Source organism: Palaemon carinicauda, chromosome 15 (assembly GCF_036898095.1).
Source record: "Palaemon carinicauda isolate YSFRI2023 chromosome 15, ASM3689809v2, whole genome shotgun sequence".
NCBI lineage: Eukaryota > Metazoa > Arthropoda > Malacostraca > Decapoda > Palaemonidae > Palaemon > Palaemon carinicauda.
In genome coordinates, this window is record NC_090739.1 from 22,881,156 (window position 1) to 22,899,967 (window position 18,812).

General features: G+C 39.6%; 2 protein-coding genes across 7 annotated transcripts in view; both read right to left on the bottom strand.

Annotated features, from left to right (window-relative positions):
• The window catches only part of LOC137654516 (zinc finger protein 84-like), a 64,019-nt gene extending 54,308 nt beyond the window's left edge, over nt 1-9,711 (bottom strand). Inside the window, exon 1 of the mRNA XM_068388213.1 lies at nt 9,274-9,711. The gene's annotated coding sequence lies outside the window, so the exon portion shown is untranslated. The remainder of the gene's footprint in view (nt 1-9,273) is intronic.
• Nucleotides 9,712-15,001: 5,290 nt separating this feature from the next.
• The window catches only part of msps (msps cytoskeleton-associated protein 5), a 374,587-nt gene continuing 370,776 nt past the window's right edge, over nt 15,002-18,812 (bottom strand). For all 6 annotated transcript variants that reach the window (XM_068388223.1, XM_068388221.1, XM_068388222.1 and 3 more), the window contains 2 exons: nt 18,524-18,707; nt 15,002-16,727 (listed from right to left, as the gene is read on the bottom strand). In XM_068388223.1, the coding sequence (XP_068244324.1) occupies nt 16,492-16,727; nt 18,524-18,707 (420 nt within the window). In that variant the 3' untranslated portion in view covers nt 15,002-16,491. The remainder of the gene's footprint in view (nt 16,728-18,523; nt 18,708-18,812) is intronic.

Here is an 18,812-nt window from a genome sequence, read left to right on the forward strand (position 1 = left end):
TTACCTCGCCCCATCTCCTTGAATGGGCGATATCATTCGAGAGACCATGAAGTTCACTAACTCGCTTGGCTGACGCCAAAGCTAGTAAGAATACGGTCTTCCAAGTTAGGTGGCGATCTGAAGCCTGGCGTAATGGTTCGTAGGGAGGTCTCTTAAGAGACCTGAAAACTCGAACCACGTTCCATGGAGGAGGTCTCACTTCCGACTGAGGGCAGGTAAGTTCATAACTACGTATAAGTAGGGAAAGTTCCAGCGAAGAAGAAATTTCCACTCCTTTGAGCCTGAAGGCTAGACTTAAGGCTGAGCAATAGCCTTTCACTAGGTAGGAGGCAGAGAAGACTTCTCGAGATTTACCATGATCCCTAGATCTTGGCAAATTCCCAGAAGTTTGTCTCGGTGTCGAAGAAGGGTTGACTCCGAGTCTGCTAGGATCAGCCAGTCGTCCAGATAACGGAGGAGACGGATGCCGATCCTATGTGTCCACGAAGATATCAGGGTGAACACACTGGTGAAAACCTGAGGTGCTGTGGAGAGACCGAAACACAGCACCTTGAACTGGTAGATCTTGTTGTCGAGGCTGAATCTTAGTACTTCCTTGAAGACGGATGGATTGGGATCTGGAAGTACGCGTCCTTCAGATCCAGTGTGCACATGAAGTCTCGCGGTCTCACTGCGAGTCTGACCGTGTCTGCCGTCTCCATGCTGAACGGGGTCTGTTTGACAAACCTGTTCAGAGCTGAGAGGTCGATGACTGGTCTCCAGCCTCCAGACGCCTTCTTTACAAGAAAGAGTCTACTGTAGAAGCCTGGGGACCCGTCGACGACCTCTTGAAGAGCGCCCGTCTTCAACATGGTCTCGACTTCTGCCCAAAGGGCTTGCCCTCTTGCCGATCCCATGGCCAGAGAGCTCAACGACACTGGATTCGCTGTCAGGGGAGGTTGAGATGTTATGAACGGGACGCGATATCCTTGGCTGATCACGGAGACCGTCCAGGAATCGGCCCCGAGTTGCTGCCACCTGTCCGCGCAACTTTGAGGGCATTCCCCCACTGGTGGACGTGCAGGGGGATTGCCAATCCTAGTGTTTGCGGCCTCGGCCACTCCCCCTAGGATTTTTGCCTCCCCTGGAGGACTTCTTGCCTTTCCTGTCTTTGACAGGAAAGGGCTGTTTGGACACCGTTGCCTTTGCTGCTACTGCCGCCTTCGTCGTCTTTGCAGGGCGAGGTTGTTGAAGTGCTGGAGGCTTATAGGGCTTTGATGTTAAAGCCCTCTGGAGGAGGGAGTCCCGGTTGGACTTCCTCCACCTCTCAGTCGCTTGCTCTACCTCTTTCGGCTCAAACAGACTACTCCCCAAAAGGGAGGAATGTCTGAGCTTACTGACCTTGATGTTGGGGACCTTCGAGTAAAATCTTTCAGACACCGTATCTCGGCATTTCCGGATAGTATTAGCCCACAAGTTCGAGACTTGGTGGGCCAGAAACTCGATGGTACGAGTGCCTGAAAGAAGGAAGGTCTCCAAGGCCTTCCTGGTACTCTCCTTAGACAAGTCTTCAGATCGTATCAGGATGCCAAGAGACCCTAGCCAGATATCCAGCCACGAAGTTGCCTGCATGGCACACTTCGCTAATTTCTCCTGGCAGAGGATCTCCGAGGCCGAGAACGACACTGGCCGGTTGGAGTGTCTCTCGAGAGGGACTCCCCTGGAGAGCTCTTCCACCGAGTGGTAGAGGGGAAGAGCTAAACTGGACTCCTCCATGATCTCGAAGTACCTCCTCTGGTGGACACGAGGAGGTGGGAGGAGTTTGTTTCCGGCACTGGAACGGCTGGAGGAGGCAAGCTCGGAGAGCTGGCTCTCGACCTTATCTCTCTGGCACTCTTGACCCCCTGGGATCACGGCAAAGCCGCGCTGGCTTTAGGGGGCTTCTGGGTATCAAAGACTCAGTCCAGAACCGTGTCCTTGCCCTCTCGAGGAGGAATCTCTGGATCCGAGAACGAGTTAAGGTTCCTCATCAGAGTCAGAACTTGCCAGAAGGCATGCTCCGAATCTTGTGGCTCTCCTCCTGATGGACTAGCAGCAAGGTCTCCAGTCCCCAAAGGCTCTTCTTGGGGGGACTCGTGGATGTTCTCCGCGGGCTTAGCTGGCTCTGGTCTGATCCTCGAAGAAGATTTCGGAATCGTCTTGGAGTCCTTCGACTCCCTCCTGGGAGGGATGCAGGATTCCAACAAAGATGGTGGGGGGCTCTTCTCCACCTCCACCCGAGGAGACTTCTCAGCGCGAGGTTTGTGTCTATGAAAACTTTAATGGTTTGTGTGTATGAAACATATTTGATGTTAAAATATCCCTCAAGCCTCTCATTAAAAAAATTTCTTAATCTGTTATTATTCCTCTCCAGGTATTGATAGCTATATAATCAAGGTACAGTATTAACGGCAGCCCCCTACACTCAGTAGGGAGTGTAAGGGAAGATTATCTAGCTCACTACTGTAGGTACATAGAAAAGAGTGAGTAGTACATCTGTCCCTGGAATCCAGTGTATCGCATAACAATTATGAATGTAGAATATTTCCTGTTACCAGTCTGTACTAGTCTGTGATGCTGTTCTATATTCATTTAACTTTCCTGGAACTAGAAGTAAGCTATTGTGTTGCTATTTGAGTGTGTGTCATAAACATTAATAGTTAACAGGAGCTATTGAAATGGCATATCTGGTCAGAGGCCCAAGGAGTGAATTCATGTTAGGCGGGGAATGACTGTGTTCGAGTATTGTTATAGTGGGCCCGCAGAGACCTGTAAGACATAGTATGCGGCTGTACTGATCAGAAATTAGGACTGTTTAAGTGACTTTGTATCCCAATGGTGGACGGGAGATTGATGAGAACAGTATTGATTTAGGGAAAATTGTGGTACTGTATTTTTCACCGTTATATGTTCTTTATAGATGGCTCATTAGATAATAAGTGTTCAAGTTTATTACTGGTCATTACTGATGTTATAAAACTATAGTATTGCGGGGTTCTCCTTTAAGCTTAGTTCTGAAGAAATACTTTTTTTTTGTTTTTAGAGGCTATCCTAATATTTCTAAGTCTTTCAAATCCTCAGGTTCTGCAGTCATAGTTTTGTAAGGATTTTGAAGTTCCATTTTGTAACTGTGTGGTGATATATCTTGCATGCAGCTTAGTATTTTTTTCTCTTCCTGGTACAATATGCAAAAGGGATGTTAATTTTGCCTTTGACTATCTTAACTGATATATTAATGTATTTTTAATAGTTTAATTTTCAAATAAATATTTTTTTTTTGCCTGTTTTATGTATACAGCATTTCATTTCAGAACCTCTCAACACGGTTTCTTGTCCCCAGCCACTGTTTTTTAAGATCTCTTAAGTACAGTAATTTATCATAATTCTTTCCTCCCACAGTGTGTTCCTTTATTAATTATAATATTCCCTTTCACCTAATGTTCTTATACCTTTATTTATAAGCCAGCTAGCCCAATGAAAGGTATGATAAAAAGCAAGATTCTAGCTGGGGACACGATGAGGACGACCTGACTACGCGTTGTACTGCAGGATCTCGATAGGCTATTGCCTAGATCGAGAGCGGGCGATCGGTCACGCGAGCGTGCGGGTGCGCATGGGCGATGGCGATGGCGCGCGGGCGAGCGATGGCGCGTAGGCGAGGGTGCGCGTTGGTGCGTGGGAGAGGGCGCGCGTTGGCGCGTGGGAGAGGGCGCGCGTTGGCGCGTGGGCGAACAATGGCACGCAGGAGAAGGAGCTCGTGGGCACGTAGGCGACGGGGGCGTGGGCGCGCAGGAGAAGGAGCTCGTGGGCGCGTAGGCGACATGGGGCGTGGCCGCGTGGGGCGAAGATGAAGGGGCGCGTTGGCGCGCAGGTGCGCGTTCCGGAGACCTCAGATGGTGTGCAGCCACAGGATCCCGAAGGGCCCGTAAGGGCGAAGCCATTGGGCGCGCGCGCAGGGGAAATATCCCTAGCGCGCGGGCGCGCAGGATGGCACTCATCTGGAACCGTAGTTCTGGCAGTGGGCGCTTGGGCACGCGATGGAGACTGCGGGCGATGGCGCGTAGGCGAGGGATGGCGAACAGGCGAGATCCGGTGGCGCGTCAGCAATCGGTGGTGTGGTGGAGAGCGCTAGCGAGCAGGGGAGGAAGAAGTCCTCCCTCAGGAGCCCTGATTCGAAGATCGAGGGCAAGCAGGCGAGCGATGGCGTGCAGGCAAGCGCTGGCGAGCAGGAGAGCGCTGGCACACAGGAGATCGCTGACGAACAGGAGAGCGCTGACGAGCAGGAGACCGAAGGCGTGCATGGTGCGCATCAGGCTGAGGGGGCGCAGTGGTGCGCTGGCGAGCAGGAGATCATGGGCGCGTAGTCTCTGGAACTGCCGGGCGAGCAGGAGATCGTGGGCGTACAGGAGATCGTGAGCGTGCAGGTGAGCGCTGGCGAGACGAGTCTGCAACTGGAGGGCGCTTGCGCGCAGTAGCGCACTGGCGCGCAGGAGAACATTGGCGCTTAAGGGACTTACACACAATGTGTGAAAGTCCCTTTTGCCCCGAAGGGACCGGTGCCCGTGGGAAAACGGGATGGGTGGGCGCCCACAGCGCATCTGCAGCCAGGAAGGGCGACGGCAGGTCAGCAGGTCTGGCAGGAGAAGGAGATCGCGAACGATCTACAGAGAGGTCCAGGTCCAAAGAAGTAGCAGGAACAGTCGCTGAAGGACGAGGTTCCTCTGCGAGGGACTGCGAGGATGAAGATCCGAAGAGGAGCCTCCTAACACCCTTGTGAGGAGAAGGAAGACCTCGGCGACGAAGAGGAAGGCTAGCCTTACGTCTTATACGTCCTCTGGGAGCAGCAGGCAAACCATCGGCAGTCCTCCGAAGACGAGTCTCTGTCAGTGAACTCCCCCGGGGGGGAGAATCACCCGCAGGAGAGACCGTTGGACTTAGTTCCTCCCTCGAAAGGATGTTCGGAGGGGGACCTAAGCCTTCAGCTACAACAGGAGCAGGGGTTAGAACACTCTCATTGGAAGCCTCTGCCACAACAGCCTCGACAATAGACAGAGGGTCAATCTCTGCTACCGCCAGTGACTGTTTGACAGCTGCTCCCAACCTGATCATGTCAAACAGGGCTTCCTTGGAGGGCGAACCCTGAAGCCCCAAGGAAGCCCAAAGCTGCAAAAGTTCATCATTATTTACATTATCAGAAGGAGAAATAATTAAATCCTCCCCCGGGGGAGGAGGAGGAGCTGCCTCGCTATGGGAGGCAACTCCCTCTCCCAAACCCCGAGATCGGACAACAGTACGGCCTACGCTACCACTCGACGGCCTCTCACGAGAAGCCGACCGAGTGGGAGCTTCGGAGGAGGTTTGGGCCAGGGAAGAAGAGCCCTTAGGATATTCCTTCTTCAAAGAAACCTTTGAAGGAGAAATATCCCATTTGGACTTCTTCTTCCGGCGCCGGGAAAACCTCTCCCACTGGGAGGTAGACCACTCCCTACATTCAATACAGTACATACGTTACCACTATCACACCGTTGACCCCCTACAATAAGGGCATAAGGTGTGCGGATCGGTGTCTATTGACGACATGAAGGTCCCACAAGGGCGTTCAGGTAACCCAGGGCACTTCCGCATTGTAGAGGCCAACTTCACAACACTAGAAAAAAAAAAAAGCAAAAAGCATAGATTAATAATGGTTGTCGTGTGGGCGAGGGTGACAGCGGACACGTCCGTCTAGCACCCGAGCCGATAGCAAAGTGAACTTACCACACAGGTATGTGGGGGGGGGGGGGAGGGTAGCAAACTACCCTCCCTACTAGCGGTGGGGTAGTAAACCCTCGTTAAAATTCTAATGGCTCGTCCTTTCAGCTATGCCGAAAGTAATTACCCACTTTAAATAGCGTGGTTTGTATTTCAGTTACGGAACAAACAAACATTTTCTTCTCTATACATTACCTTCTTGGATTTATAATAACCGGAGGAAAAGACAAAACAGTACAGTATAACTGAATAAACTTTGGAGGCGCCGTTGCAAAGGCTATGCCTCATTAAAAAATACAGTAATCAGTGCTGCCAATGTGTGATATAGATCAAATGTTAGCATTCCATGCTAACATTAGCGTGCTCACGTACGTACATACCAGTTTTCGATCTTCTGCGCAAAAACCCCGCCTCCCTGCGCAGAAACTTTTCCCCCACCAATAGGATTTCTTCTTCCCTAACCGTGAAATGTAACTCTTCATTTCTCTACCGGCTCTGTTCAAGTCTATTACATGATTACTTATGTAATACCCCGTATACATATTACTTTTGACCCTAGAATTACTTGTTTTATTATCCTATACCTTATAAAATCAACTCATTTTATATTCCCATTCAATATTATTTAACATACATTGTATTTTATCTTCCTATATTGGTTTTTTTTCCTTTTGTTATTTCTTTGTCACACCACAATTTTACATAAATACTTGCTCTATACAAGTTTCCCTATCCAGTTCATTCATGTTTACCCTCTAGACTACGTTGTTTTCCCGTTAACCAATCACGAACCTAAACATATTCAAAGTTTACACAAGGGGGTTGTCAGTTAATATTTCCCTACCCGCTTCCTTTATCTCTTTAAGTGGTCTATCCATACCCCTCCCACCAAATCCTTTTCCCTGGCCCTGGAAACCTTTGTCCTAGTAAGGTGTCCGTCATTTCAAGTGAGATTTATTTTTTCTTATTTTGCGATGGAGGAAGTTATAGAAACTTGTAACGGCTGCAATATTCCATACCTAAAAGCATTTGCTAAATTCCATGGTGATTTTTATGCTTCTTCATCCAATGTTGATAATTTCCTTAGAGCACACAATGTAATTCCTCAACGTTTACAGTGCCCCAAGTGCCGTTCCCTCCTATCTTACAGGAAAGACATTCACGTGTTTTATTGTAATAACGAAACCAAGATACCTAAAACCAAAAAGAAACGTCGTTGTGGTTATACCGTTACAGTACTTCTTATAAAGGTACATTTTTGGGAAAAAGTCACCTACCCCATGGAAGATAATATTATTTAAAGTTAACCCGTCAGTCTCACCCTCCCGTGTCCCGTAAGTTTCGACGTCCCCTTCATAAAGGTGTCATTCAACAAAAGTCATTATATGTGTTTTGTGACCTGTTAACTTCTAGGTTAGGTTAGGTGGGCTTGTTAGGTTCTGTACCCTTTTTGTACCTTTTTATATATTGTGTAAAGTGTATATGGAACAATTCATTAAAATACACGATAATATTACCGTAGCATTGCTACCGTTAGCCATGCCTTTGTAACGATGTTAACACTGTATCATTGGTAACGTTGCTTATTTTAACATTCCTAGTACATACGTGAGTTTTGTGACCTGGGAACTCCTAGGTTAGGTTAGGTGGGTTTGTTAGGTTCTGTACCCTTTTTGTACTTTTTATATATTGTGTAAAACTTATATTGCAAAATTATTTGAAATACGTATGGAATTATCCAGCATTACTATCGCTAGTAATGTCACCGTACCGTTGGTAACGCTGTGTATCATTCGTATTGTGGCTAAATTTACCATTCCCAGTAAATATCCGAGGTTTGTGACCTGTCAACTACTAGGTTAGGTTAGGTGGGTTTGTTAGGTTCTGTACCCTTTTTGTACTTTTTATATATTGTGTAACCGGCAATATTACCGTAACAATCCCAGTCATCGTTGGTAACACTGTGTATCATTGGTAACGTTTCTAATGTTATCGTTCGCAGTACATTCGTGAGTGAAGTGACACCATTGAACTAGTGCTTATATTTAAATATTTTATCACAACATATATAACAACAGTGATTATATTTCGCCATTTTAACAGAATATAGATGTTTTCCTATAGAAAATAACGTGATTTAACCGGTTTTCACCTTCATTTCATCCGTAATAACAGCAACCAATTCGGCAACTTACAAGTTAGTCGAATTGGTTCATCTGTTTGTTTGCGGTTGAAATGAAGGTCAAATTCTGTTAATCACGTTATTTACTATAGGAAAACATATATTTTCTGGGTTTCATTGTAGTGTATTACAGGGCAATGTAACATAGGAAAACTACTACTTTTTCTTATAGAAAAAATTACGCTCTCTTCGAAAATGACACTCGTTCCCGTCGCAAATTAATAGTTTCAGAAATATATATACATCTATATCCTCCAATAATGGGGGACCCCCAGTGGGAACTCGGGGTTTTGGGTGGGGAAAACATACTGGGGAATCGATATATAAACGTAAAACAAGCCTTTTCTTCTCTATACATTACCTTCTTGAAATTATAATAACTGGAGGAAAATACAAAACAGTATATCTGGATAAACTTTGGAGGCGCCGTTACAAAGATTGTGTCATGAAAAAATACAGTAACCAGTGCTGCCAACGTCCGATGTAGATCAAATGTTATTTTGTGACCTGTCATACTACTAGGCTAGGTTAGGTGGGTTTGTTAGGTTCTGTGCCCTTTTTGTACTTTTTATATATTGAGTAAAACTTATATGGAGAAATTATTTAAAATACATATGGAAATATCTATCATTACTACCTTTAGTAATGTCAGCGTGCCGTTGGTAACTGTGTACCATACGTCAACGTTGGTAACACTGTGTATTATTGGTAACGTTGCTAATGTTATCGTTCGTTCGTAAGAGAAGTGTCAAAGTTATCCGAATTGGTTGATCTGTTTGTTTCCGATTGAAATGAACATCAAATTCGGTTAATTCACGTTATTTACTATAGGAAAACAATTATATATCGTTTCCCCACCCAAAACCCCGAGTTCCCAATGGGGGTCCCCCATTATCGTAGGATATAGATGTATATATATTTCTGAAACTATTCATTTGCGACGGAAACGAGTGTCATTTTTGAAGAGCGTAATTTTTTCTATAAGAAACAGTAGTTTTTTTCCTAGGTTACATTGCCCTGTAATTCACTACAAAAATACCATTTTCTGTTCGAAATCACACCCTGTAATAATATACAACTTTACCTTTATTTGCGACCAAAATAAGTGTCACTTCCGAAGGTACGGAGCGTTTTCCTAAAGGGAAAAGTTAATTTTTACTAGGAAAGTTTTCCCTGTCCGTAACTATAAGAAAACCGACATACGTTATCCAAACTATAAATACACTACAGCCACCTAACTTGATCGATCTTGAAGAAAAGACATAAGTACCAACTTAAACCATTTTAAAATACCTTATTTTACGTAACAATGAATAACTCACCAGCACAGCTGAAAGCTTCTGTTCCTCAATTGGTTATTATTTGCACTACTGTCAAATCGGCGTCAACACATTTACAGTAAACCCTGCTGCATATGGATAGTCATAGATGTCATGTCATGTGGGATAACGGGTCAAGAAGTCTTTTAATTGCCATCGAATTGTATAAGAACTATTACTAACAGTAAATGTAACATTAAGATATTCCCTTCGTAATAAAAGATGAGACAGTGAATGGCAGCCAACAGGGCAACAGGGTCGAAGTTACAAGCCATCAGATCAGATTCAGGTTGAGGCTTTGCCTTTGCAACGGCGCCTCTGTGTCTTTTAGTTTTGTGTGTTCCTTATTTTCACTAGTTTTTCTCTTTTCATCCACATTTGTTGTAGTACTCTTTTCTTATTTTCAATATTTTCTTCACAAAAAAAGAATTTTCCAACTGTTTGTGCACTATCTTCTTCGTATGATTGTTGGCGCTCAATTGCTTTTATTCTTATATCACTATACTGTGGACAATATAACATGAAGTGGTTAGAATTTTCTTCTACATCACAGAATACACAGTTGATATTTCCAACTTGATGTCTTTTATATATATATATATATATATATATATATATATATATATATATATATATATATATATATATATATATATATATATATATATATATATATATATATATATATATATATATATATATATATATATATATATATAAAATTACCGCCCCCCCCCCCAGGTCCATGCACAAACACCATAGTTCGCTACTTTTATTTTTAACTTCGATGGCCTGTCTAATATATCAGGCAACTTATTTAGTTAACAATTTCAATTCAATTCACTCTATACTAGTTCTGAATTTTCTGAATAATTATTATCTACAGGTTAACAAATGCTTAACTATTTCTTCGCAATCAGTGGGGAAATTAAATCTTGTCATGTTTGTATCCCACTTCAACTTATATTACAAACTGGACTTGGCAAATTTATTCAGTGGGTGTAACCATTTTGACCCTATAACTAAAATACCATTTTCAATTGCAAGCAGAATTTCCGTCTCCATGGGTACAGTACTTCATCTTTGTTACCGTATTATAAACTACTGTACAGTATATCAAACAATCTTCAATAATTTTATGGAAAAAACAAATCTTAGCGTAAATATATTAATGTCAGACAGTTTTGTAACTGGTTATAACTGGACAAGATTATGGAAATTGAAATAAAGGACACTTAAATTGGAAAGGTAGTTAAACAATACAAAAACACAACCTCACGAGAAGACGGTGAAATGGCACAGCCCGAAGTCTTCAGCTGTGTCCAGATTTTCTAGGACCTGTTTTTAACTTGCCTTCATTGTGGATTTTGTTACATATATCTGTCCATTGCGTGTGTCAAAGCAGCACAATGTTGCAATAAAGCATGTTTTGCAGCTTTGAAGGATGTTATAACTAAAATTTTACTAGTATATCTTTTTTTCCAAATATTGAAAATACGGGGAGGGTGGATACGGGACTAATCCGTAACATTCTTCTCAGGAAACTTGAATATCATCATTATATGTATAAAAATTAATTAGGATGAGAAAAATATTAGCTATAGCGTTTGAATGACATGACTTACGTAAATTTAACTGGCCGGTAAAAAAACAACAGCTCATCATGTTAACCAGAGAAAATCCCCTCTTAGCTAGAGCGTTTAAAGGTACGGCCTCGTGTGAACTTAACTTGTTCGCTAGCAGCAGCCCATAAGTCAGAGGAACCCTCTTGCCTATGTGATGTCATACAACCGTATTTTTATGAATGAATTTAACTGGGTAAGGGTGAAAAAACTGTACTTGAGGCAGTTGAAATATAACTGAAAATCTTAATGTTCTTCTAATTAATCTTAAAGTTGTGTTAATTTTGTAATAAATATATAATGGATCTTGTTAAAGGGTATAACTTGAATAACTACGTTTTATTCACAGGAATACTTCTCTCTGTTTTTGGCTACGATGTTAGAGGTGTGTGTGTGAAGCTGTAGTAACCGAAGGGAACCACAGCCGAGGGACAATTTGGCCTATCTGAGGACAGGAATTTACCGACAAAAGAGAGTTTCGGCGTCGTATTGTGCTGCTGGTGTATACACCACTTTCATCACTATGCTGGCCACTGCGGATTAGTGTTGGTGGAAGACTTTATACAAGAAATATAATGAATAGCCTGCGCGAATGTCCATGAAATTGCTTTCAAGCTCTCTGGGACGGAGCTGAAGATTATGTTTTTTGTTTTTAAGGGCATTAAAGATTTATTTTATTCAAAATATATAGAAATAGTCCCTTATAAGATGTTTAAATACCATATTTTATTAGAGGGATATATATATATATATATATATATATATATATATATATATATATATATATATATATATATATATATATATATATATATATATATATATATATATATATATATATATATCAGATAAATGAAGACTAAAAAACTGCAAATTTTATGGAAAATTGGAGAGGTAATTGATCAATATAGACACAAACTTACTTGAAGTTACGTAGTGACGCAGCGCGAAATCTGAGTCCTTCTTTGGTGGGTCCGCATTGTCCATGACCTACTTCATTGACTTTTCTTTTATTTTAAAGTAGACTACATACTGCAGAATTTTTACAGACAGCTGTTCATTGCATGTATCAAAGCATTACAATATTGTAATAAAGCATGTTTGCAGCTTTGACGGATATCATAACTAAGGTGACTTGCCATAATATATTGAATAAACTGCAGACAATGAAATACAAAAAATCTTCCCATAATCCTTTTAAAATTATTTTCCTCATTGTTGTTAGTAATTCATTTTTTCATTTGTCATATTTTGCAATGGATCCAACTGTTCTCAAGAGATGGTGTTTAGTTTGATCATATGTGATGAACTCAGAATATGACTAGAATAGTTTTGTCTTCAAATATTGAAAATACAATACAAGTACATCCTGGGAACATGGGACAAATGTAATAAATATAGGAGTCCCGTCAAATACAAGGACATCTGCCCACCTAGCCTATTTGCTCAATTCCAGTGATCATCTAATCTACTCTTGAAGGCACCATTGAAGGAGCGCTGACAACATTTTCGGGAATTTCTCGTGACGCAGTTCTAACTTCCATTAATGTGTAGGTATTCGTTCTTGTGTTATTAGTATTAAATTGAAAATAATCATTCATATTTACATTCTAAAATCTATGACTTTACTTATAATAGACATCAATCACATACCATCTATCCATTCATATACCAAGGCACTTCCCCCTCACATACAGTAGAGGCAAACTGCATATAATACTATTTTATTACTTTCTTGTGATTTAGATTTAATTTCGATATTCATTATCATTATTTTACCCATTTTTAAAGACATATGAAGGAATGAAGAACAAAGACTACGCTGAATGTAAGGATTAAAACAGGAACCTTTTGAGGCTAGTGGCATTTATTTCCAAATATTACCCTATCTTGAAAGGACATTTCCTTTGAATAAAGATGAAAAACAAGATAACTTACTATACTTAAAAGGCTGTTTTCCTGGTCCCATTAAACACAAAGGCCAAAGTCCTGCAAGACCTAGGTTTCGGCTGCAACCAGTCACTTCCCTGTAGGGGATAACACTGGTCTGACTGGGCCTGGTCGCCCTGGTGCAACCTAAAAATTCTACCCATAGTATCATGATTGGCCACTACTAAAATGGTCTTTGTTCCACTATGGCTTGCAAATAAACGTCATATCTCAATTATATTGCTTCTCTGTTCCGGATCACCATTAAAGTATGTATCACAATTGCCTGTAAACTTTTATTATTATATTAACACCAATCAGCTGTGAGAAGGTGGCAACCAATCACAATGCTTCTTGGCAGAAAATTTTATAAAGATTTTGGGCTGTACAAAGTTACTTCCACCTGCAGGATTTGTTTGTAGTATACATCATTTAAATATCTACAACATACAATAGAGTGATCTTTATTAGTTGAAATAAATTTGCTACAGTAGTTGTGTTTTGTAAATACTATACTGTACAGTAGTTTATTTTATTTGCCTCATCATTCTATGAGCCTGTTGTTTCTTCCTTTATTATATATTTTAAAAAATGGATCAACTAAATTTGGGCTACTTAGCCAACAATGTGGCCAGGGCAATCATCGAGTGATGTCCTGTCATTAATTATAAGTATGTTGATGTTACTCCACATTCGGTAGAAATCAGAGTCGAATCCCCTTGGATACTCTTGAACTATACATGTATCCAACTGACCAATTCTATCAAGTCAAATTCACTCCTTTGGATGAATTCCAAATTCCATCACAGTGTGTGAGCTGTTTTACTTTGTTATTATTATTACAGGCCAAGCTATAACCATGGTTGGAAAAGAGAGATGCTAAAGCTTAAGGGCTCCAAAAAGGAAATATAGCCAAGTGAGGATGGGAAATAAGTAAACAAGAGAATTAATGAACACTCAATATAAAATATTTCAAGAACAGTAACACCCTCGAATTGGATCTAAAAAAAAAAAAAAAAAAAAAAAAAAAAAAAAGGCGGAAGAGAAATAAGAGAACAGTGTGACCGAGTGTACCCACAAGCAAGAAAACTTTTAGACACTGGAGGGCCATGTTACAGAGGCTATGGCTCTACCCAAGAAAACAGTCGTTTGATTTAGGAGTGCCCATCTCCTAGAAGAGCTGCTTACCATAGCTAAACGGTCTCTTCTATCCTTTCCAAGAGTAAAGTAACCACTGAACAGTTACATTGCAGTAGTTGACCACCTGAGCTAAGAAGAATTGTTTGGTAATGTGTTGTCAGGTGTATGAGGACTGAAGAGAATGTGGAAAGAATAGGCCAGACTAGTCTGTGTATGTATAGGCAAAGACAAAATGAGCCTTAACCAGAGAGAGGGATTCAATGTAGTACTGTCTGGCCGGTTAAAGGACCCAATAACTCTCTAGCAATAGTATTTCAACAGGCAGCTACAGCCAAGTTCATTATTTCATTTATTGATGATAATGGTTTAAGACTTCATATAACCACCAATACAAATACCTTTGACCTTTTTATAGTAATTACAGCTAGGGGATAGGGCTGCTTTATTGACTGCATGTATACATACCGTACTTCAACATTCTCACAATCTTTAAATATTTAGTGAAAAGAAATGTGATGTAGATCACCATGTACTTTAAAAGCTTTACATCAATTTGTAGTCACATTATCCACAAATTTTTTACATATTCTTTTTCATATTGCATTTGCTCTGTACAATGTTCTTCTATTAAATGCAAGATTTCTTTATAATTTTTCTTCCTTTTTTACTCCTGCTGTTTCTACTTGACTACATTTATCTGCATTATGTAAACTGTTTCGTTTGATAGGAATAACACTTGTACCCCACCTATGTTATTTCCTCTATACTATTCAAGTACAGTATTACCGGTGTTCAACAGATTTCCCTATAGTGTAAAATAAATAAATTTGTTTGACAACTTCATTCAATAGTATTAAGCGTTTCTATATACGGTTAGAAACAAAATTTTAAATGGTAAGCTATTACAAAATATTCCATTATGGTTTTCTTTCTATCTACAGCAAAAAGACAAAATACTTGTAAAAATACAATGAATCTCAGACTTTTCCACAATATAGTACAATAAGGTATATTCAGTTATTCATGAAATAAAACAAGCCTCTTATCTAATACTTTATTACCTATATCTATCCACAATGGTTTTAGTATTATATATAATTTAACATGTAATGAAACTAAAATCGAGTATTTACATTCATTGATCAATGAACGGAGTGATTAAACAAAATATAAAATAACTACGTAATAAAAAGGATAGGTTCCTCCAAGGAAGGCCTGAAATTCAAGCCCTTGATGAGATGAAGCTGAGAGACAATGTAGAAAAGAAATCTTATGATCGAGTTCAAAAGAGAATTCTAAGGCTAGATGTGTTCAGGAAAATCTGAACAGACAGTCATTCTGCAAAATCTGCAGCTACTAGATATATATTAAAAAAAAAAAAATATTGGGAAGGGGGGAGAAGGCTTTTAGGTAATCATTTCAAGCTCCTTTTCATACAAATAAGCATACAGTATATTCGTTCTGGAATGATCGGAAAACATAACTTGTTTATTTTGAAAGGCAATTCAAAGCACAGCATTCGAAGGTGCACCAAAGTTAAGTCTCAATGACGCTTTTTATAAAGGACAGAGATGAAGAAATTAAATTGATAGACAAAATATACATGGGTTGTACAAACAACCACAGATGGTCTGGAAATGTGGTCTGATTTTCAGTGGGATTTGCTTTTCCATTTATCTTTGAGAAGAGTGTTCTGGCTAAATTTGTTTTACATACAGTATATGTGATATATATATTAGAGAGAAGAAAGTCAGAGAAATAAGGTTTGGACATGAGCCACCTTGCACATGCTCACCCTGTGGGACCTGTTAGTGACATAAGATACTAACATGAAAAAGGCTGTGCAAGTTCTGAAGACCTAGATGTGATCAACTTGATATAGATACCAATATACATACAAGTTAAACCTATCGGTTTAAATATACTCAAACATTTGGTACAGCACTTCACTTAACTGGATAGAGGACATCCATACAATTATTCATTATACGATCTAGAAATGTCATTACCTAATGTGGTACTGGATTAACGGCACTTAAAATTTTCACAGTCAAGAGAGCCTTTAGAATGTACAAACTTCAATACGGAATATAAATTACTAATTTCTGACAAATTATTTCAGCAAATCAATTGTAGGATTTTAAAAGTGGCAACATAATGCAACAGATTTACCGAAGTAAATCTTCAACTGAAATACACAAAAGTCGTGTCAATTTTAATGAGGCTGAAATGTGTTACCAAATATGACAAGTCTGAGGCACATTTCTAGTTAGATTCACAAAGCCATTCCTTACAGGTAGCCAAGGTTACACAGTGATCAACTGACACACTGTCATGGAAGATGGATGCATCACACTGAGCCATGATTTGCGTGTCTTCACAAAGTACTTAGTACAGAATTACTTTTAATCAGTACATCAGTCATCACACGTCATATGGCACATTTTCCTGCCTTTCCAAGATTCCTTTATATTTCTATTTCTGTGAAAGTCAAACGTCCACTTCCCATTGTGCAAAAATTTAAACCAGTTCACTGATTTGAGGAAAACTGTTCCTTGTTCTGTTCCACTAACTCCGACGACATAGTCTTGATATATTCAGACAAATCTCCAGCTCCATTCTTTTCGGTGCTACAAATATCCTTAACAGCAGTGTCGATATACGTGTTGTCAAAACCTGCACGAGCGGCAATGGACTTAAACTGGTCTATGACATCATTCATGTTGAAGTTAGCAGTATCTTGAACTTGGATGGATGCTAAGGGTCCTGTGTAGAAAGAATAAACAACACAACCTTATAGTGTAGTTATTTAGATCACCATTAATCAATATCATAATCAAAAGGTATTTTCAACAAAGAAAATACAACGATGTTAACCTTCATACAATTCTGTAAAGACTAAAGAATCAATGGCCTTGAAACACCTAAACTTCATGCATAATAGTAACAAGTTACATGAAAAGCTAACAGAATTGCATTATAATTATAGAGGAAATTTAGCCTTTTACAATACATGTGACCAGTACTTAGAATGACTAAAAAGGTTAATGCTCTATGAAACTAGCAAAGTTCTCTTTAAGGGTGATAAAACCACAGGAATGTTTTGAGAAAATATAAAAATACTAGTTTGACGACTACAACCCACTTTCCTAATTTCTAAACGCTGAAGGCCTATTGTAAGAAACTATCACCAAGCTACTTCAATAATAAATGGATGCAGTTCATCATCAACACAGCTATTGGGAATAAATAAGTTGAAATATAATTTTTGTTGGTAAAAATGAGAAATATAACCCAACCAGTACTGTACATCATACAGCAACAATAAAAAGAATTGTCACCATATCCTCCTACGGAATTGAACAAGATCATTTGTCCTTTTGAACAAAGAAATGCTTGAAAACTACATCAATGAGTATATATTTGAATAGGATTAAGTTCTACCAAAACTAATAAGGACACAAAATATATGGCTGTATTTCAAACATTCTTTTTCCATACAACATGCTAAACAGAACCATATACAGAAAAATCAAACAATGCCTTGAGAACTGGGTCTCTTTTACAGATCTCTTCAAATAATGACACTATCCACCATTCTATAATACTGCAACAGAGGGAAACTTTTACTTCATTCAAGTACTAAATTAACTATACATGTATTTCAGTTACTACAGAGAATTGAAAAAGCAAACTGGCTGTCCTTTTACATATTTTCAGAGCACAAACTGTTTCCATCATAAAATCAGCAAATACAATTTACTCTAATTCCAATGTTTTTTCAAACAATTCTTACATACCATGAAACCTTAGTAGCAAAGACAGTCCCCTTTTCCAATAACAAAATGACACATAAAAAGTCATGTACCATGCAAATTCCTAAAAATAACTGCTTTGCTTCTATTTGCATTTGCAATTTAAAGCACCAAAAACTCTTCAACCTTGAGAAAAAATCTTTGATAAAAGCAGAGTAGTATAGTAAAGCCTCTCAAAATAGGAAAATTACTAACATATTTATCATAAACCTACACTAAGAACTCCAAGCTGCTAACTATATTACAGCACAGTATTCTTACAATACCAAAAAAGAAAAATGAAAAATTTCTTAATTTCATCGAGGTCTACTTCTCAAATATAGGGGGCTTCAGTACATGTGAAAGTTTCACTTTACACTAAGGACTGCAGTCAATCTTAAGAAAACTACGTCTCACAGTTAATTCGCGGTTAACGGCTACAGTTCTTCCTCCTCCAATAGACTACTACTGGTCATTACACCTATAGGGATATTAAAATACCTCAAAAGTCAAGGGGGCAAAGGAGGCAATTAAAATCTATTTACTGTTTTGATGGATGAAGTCTGAAGATTTATTGATAAATTTTGTTTTAAAATACAGGACCATGAGATAGCTTTTAAGAATACTGTACATTTTTTTCGACACTCCCTTTTCCCATTTATTTAGGATAAAAACACAATTCTACCATTCAATTATTAGTTAAAAAGTTACAATTATTATATACACTCAGTGCTAATAAGATTCAAGCATGACACCACCTGAACATACCTGCATTTGACCCATTTTCCGTCGTCGAAGTTGATACCATCTTCCCATCCGCTTGTCGTTCCATTTCTACCCTCTTCAACCCTCGTTCAATATAATTTTGGAAGAACTGAGAAGATTTTTTTAGGAACGGTTCAATATCGGCTTCGGGGTGTTTTTGCTTGAAGTCATAGAGCTGAATTAAACCCTAGAATGAAATGTAATATTGCAATTAATAGTAGTTACTGAAATTATGGTTACATTAAAAATCATATTACATCAGAGCTTTAATCAACAAACTAGAAAGCCTTTA